Source organism: Aristolochia californica, unplaced genomic scaffold, assembly GCF_029961685.1.
Source record: "Aristolochia californica isolate CCGP_79_NKW_82.1479 unplaced genomic scaffold, dmAriCali1.0.hap1 SCAF_8, whole genome shotgun sequence".
NCBI lineage: Eukaryota > Viridiplantae > Streptophyta > Magnoliopsida > Piperales > Aristolochiaceae > Aristolochia > Aristolochia californica.
The window spans coordinates 7,800,177-7,804,954 of NW_027182279.1; the positions used below are offsets into that span (position 1 = coordinate 7,800,177).

Here is a 4,778-nt window from a genome sequence, read left to right on the forward strand (position 1 = left end):
ATGGGAGTTGACAAAACTTCCACAAGGGAAGAACTGTATTGATATGTTGACAAAGGGTGTTACTCTTGAGAAACTGAAGTTGTGCGCAACTTCAGTTGGTCTTCTAGTATGATGACAGGGGTAGTGAGTTACAGAGGTGGAGGATATCATGTTTGAGGAAGAGGGCGATGCAGTTGGTGTACCAGTCTCCAAGTGAGAGAATTGTTGAGGACTGTGGAGCCTAGTCCACTGCACATGACTCTTTTGCCAAAACAGAGTCCCTCGACAGGAAGACTTCGTCTATGTTGCCAAAACAGAGACGTTGCGCATTGAGAGTCTCTCGGGAGAAAACTGCAACTCTGTTGGCAAAATAAAAACCCTCAGGGTTTCCAAACAGGGTCAGGGCGAAAAACAGAGAGCGATAGAGGAGCTCTCAGAAAAATAGAGAGGGGTTTTTTGAGAGACCTTCAGGCAACGCCGTGGTAAGGAGAAAGAGTGCTCAGAGGCTCGATGCCACTACCATCACCGCTGCCAGAGCTGTAGTACGACGCCGGTAGTGTTGTACAGCGGGACTTCGACTCTATTTCTAAAACATAAAAAGAGTCTCTCGGCATAAAGAGAGACTCAAGAAGAACGACGACATTGTCATCGCCGTTGTCGGAGTGACTGTTCATTGCCGTTGCCGTTGTCGTCGCCGTTACCAATGCTGCTATTCGACACTGCTGTCGAAAGAACAGAGTCGGGGATTCATCAGAACAAAGAGGTTTACGGAACTCCCTTGGGATTTCGTATCGGTGTCTGTGTGTACGCCAAGAAGACGAAGTGGGGAGAAGTTTCGGTCTCGCCGAAACCCGTTGAGACGAAATAGAGAGAAGACTCTCTCGGATTGTATTTTAGCTGTGAGAAATAGATTGTATCATAATTCTTCAATTTATCTATAAAATCTTCTACATCTCCCATGGACGTAGGCAATTTGCAGAACCATGTAAAATATTGTGCCGTGCATGATTACTTGTTACTTGTCTTGTTGTCATCGACGATTTTTTCCTAACAGTCTTCGGGCTCGCTAACCTTCATTAAAACAATATTAGAGTAGTAGGTCGATCCCCAAGATGCAAGAATAGAGCAAGATCCAACAAAAAAGATGGAAAACATGGATTAAAGGAATATGGTATGATCCGGCAATGCTACTAGGCAGAAGAGAGCAAGTCCTAACTCAGTTATATATAAACCGAAGAGGCCACCTATTCTAGTCTGATTTGGAATCCTTGCTTCCCTAGAGTTTCCTTTTACGTAATACTTGCTAAACATGGAGCTCTACTTTCCTTCCTTGATATTTCGTTGACTGGAGATTTCACAGTTGATAGTTTTTAAGTCATGATATAGTACTAGAGCCAGTATATTGAATTTTGTCATCTATAGATGCACCTTGTTGTGCTATGGAGAAAAAGTAAAAGGATCGATTGAAAAAAGTTTAGAATTATGCAATTGAAACATAAATCTAAATAACTAAAATTATATTTTAATCTTCAAATTTTAAAAGAAGAAGTTCATTAAATATTACTTGGATTGTTGTAGCTTTAAATTTTTTATGTAATTATTAGATAGATTAATTAAATATTACTTTATAGGTGGGGTACCATTGCACAAAAGTAAAATTTTCTCACAAAAATTATAGAAAATGAATTGATCAAAATTTGAATTTTTAGTGGTTTTAAGAATTTCTCACTCAATATGCCCTACATGAAGGTTGTTGTTGTCCAATCTAATTACACCCAATTACCAACTCATGTAATAAGAAGTATTTTGTGGAAAATTATTATGATTATTATTATTATATTTCAAGGAATTTTACCAGAATATTGGATTTAAATTTTTAATTTACCTGAATAATGACTTTTTAAACTTATTTCCCAAATTATTTGATTTCAACCTTTGGAATCCTCTTACAATCCGTCAACTTCCCACGTTAGTAAAGCTTGTCCATATAGCACCATGCCAGCCCATCCTTTAAAACCTAAAATTCCTCCTTTCCCCATTTTAGTTTTATTTTGATTTTGTGAGTTTTCTCTATTATAAATAGAGAAACAATGTACTCATTATACAATCAATTAATTTTTTTCTCTCTTAATATTTTAAGAATCAATTCCTATGCCTAATATTTTTAATGACTCAAATAAAACAAATAGCAAATAAAACATAGTATAAAAATAAGATATCCAATTATAACTTCATAACATGAACTAAAAGCATGGTTCTCCTCATTTGTGCTAATGTAACTCATGACAATACCAGAGGATTTCTTAAAGAACAACAAATTGAATAACAAAAAACGTGTCAGTACTTTATAAACTTGAGTCTAACAAGTTAATTTTATAAAAAAGAAAAAGAACATGAGATGAAGAGTAAATATGAAAGAGTCATATATGACCAACCAAGAGAAAATGTTATAACTTTGCTAATGAAAAAGTCATATATGTCAGTGCTTTGTCATAGAAGAAGTTGATCATCAAAGAGCTGATATGGAGAGTGACAATGGGTATAACCAAGAGAGATTGCCAAGTAGTTTATCAATAGGATTGTTGAAAATCAATAAACATGGGGATTAGGCGATTCTTGAAGAAGTAGGCAATATACTACTATCTCACTTTGAAGCAAAGTAGTCACTACAAAAAAAATTATAATTTATTGTATTTTTTGTGATCTCTGGTTTGCTTTGATAATGAGGGGGCGAGGGACATTATACGTGCATAGAGAATCCATATTTTTGAAATGTTGGTCGGTTAGGCATTTGGGTGGTCGACCGGGAATACGGCGTGTGATCTTCCGTGGCGACTTGTGAGTGGAAGTGGAAACCGGAAACTGGAAAACAACTGGCACTCACTCTCCTACTTCAACGCTCCTATCACAATTTCCCCAAATTTCTTCTCGATTTCGCATAGTTGCCATGGTGAGATCTAAATTCGAGATGAAGTTCATCGGCAACGAAAGGGCTCGCTGCAAGGTTTTCAAGAACCGAGTCGAAGGGGTGAAGAAGAAGTGCCATCGATTGTCTATGCTCTGCGGCATTGACGTCTTCTTCTTGTGTTCTCCTCCCGAAAGCGAGAAAAAATTATCTCCTCATTCCTGGCCTCCAAATAAGCCTGAAGTTCTTCGCATCCTCACAAAGTACAGTAATCGAAGCAATGAAGAAATACGTAAGCATCCAACCATTTTAAGCGCCAACTCGTTGAAAGAATCTCTGCGGAATTTGTCTTACAAATTTTCTGGCAAACGGGACGAAGCGAAACAGAGATTGGAATTTCCCAAGGGAATGGGACTGGTGTGCGAAGGAGCATCAGACAGAAAAATTGAGACGCAACCCAGAGTTGACCACTCGCATAATCTGTGGCTCGTCTGTGAGATGGAATCTCAGGGAAGCAACAACGCTTATCTTCCAATTGCTTACATGAATCCATTTCAGCAGTCTCAGACGGGGCTTGGTCTTCCTTCCGATCAATTGTTTTGGGATAAGACTCAGAGCTGCTCCAGCACAGATCTCAGATTCAAATTTTATCAAACGGTAACATGAATGGGTTCGGGTTCAATGGAAGTGGATGAGAGCAGGGGTTATCCCCAAATTTTTCACACATACGACAGGTTTTACAAAAATTTTGTGAAGTAAAGGTTTTATAGAAGAATTCTATGTTCTGTAAGTAAAGCATATTGGTTCATGCTGTATTTTTTACTCTTCAAGTATTTTGTTTGTTCCGATTCGCTTCTCATTGTTTCTCATTGTTTTCTCTATAAAAGGTGAGTCTGCCATTGGTAACTATCGTGACTTTCTTGATAATCTTCTTTCATGTAGCTTGCTATTCAGATGGAACCCGACACTGCTCTTTCCTCCAAAAACCCGAGACCCCCTCCTAAGCGTTTGTTTCTTCAAAAATCAAGTCCCTGATTCGATTCTTAACAATCCTTCCCTCAATACTGCAGTTTCCCTGCTCCCCTCAAATTATAACTTCGAAATTCATAAATCCATATCTTAAAGTTTTCTTCTTGGAAGAATATGATCTCAATGGGATTCAACAAGCTCAGAAAAAAGAAATATTGAATGCAAGGAAAGCTAACTCCTGGGGTATAGTGCATGGGACGCTCGGGCGAAAGTCCATATATACCTCATGCTTCCAAACCCTGTTGGACAACTTGTTTCCTATATTGACTTGTTCAACCAAAAGATCGAGCATTTTGTTATCTTTTTTAAAGATCCACATGTTTTAATATCGAGCAATTTGTGGTCTTCTTATAATCATTTATAATCTAAATCCGAGATGGTCCTCATCAAACCACAAAAAATAAAATACCATGTGGAGGATATTTATAATACCTGAATCGCCTCTCCACATGGCAAAGTCATTCTATAGCACTTCAATAATTTTCAACAATATTCTAACAAGGGTTTGAGGCATCCCGCCCGCTTCATCTAGATGATTCTCAATATACTACAGAATCTGGATTCCTGAAATTAAACTGTAGAGATGAATTTTGGGTTCTTTTGATTCATCAACATGAATCATGCACTGGTGCTCCACTAACGATGTCAGGAGATGAACCGAGTAATGCGGCTGAAGTTCATCTCCTGCGTGAGTTTACTAACCCCTCCTATTAGAACTGAAGTCAATTACTTTGTGTGTTATTTTCCTAGAGTGAGCACAAAGGTGATCTGAAATCTGTCAACATTAACAGCATTAACTAAAATTGAAACTGAGCTGATGGGTTAGTTCATTGGAGAAACAGAATAGAAACTGATTCTTATTACA

At 37.9% G+C, this 4,778-nt stretch overlaps 1 protein-coding gene across 1 annotated transcript; it reads left to right on the top strand.

Moving 5' to 3' along the window:
* Window positions 1-2,926: 2,926 nt before the first annotated feature.
* LOC137938253 (agamous-like MADS-box protein AGL80) lies at window positions 2,927-3,550 on the top strand. The gene has a single exon (XM_068783243.1). The coding sequence runs from the start codon at window positions 2,927-2,929 to the stop codon at window positions 3,548-3,550; it is 624 nt and encodes a 207-aa protein (XP_068639344.1).
* Window positions 3,551-4,778: the final 1,228 nt, after the last annotated feature.

Coding starts and splice junctions, on each gene's coding strand:
- LOC137938253 (XM_068783243.1), top strand. CDS start 2,927: ATGGTGAGATCTAAATTCGAGATGAAGTTCATCGGCAACGAAAGGGCT.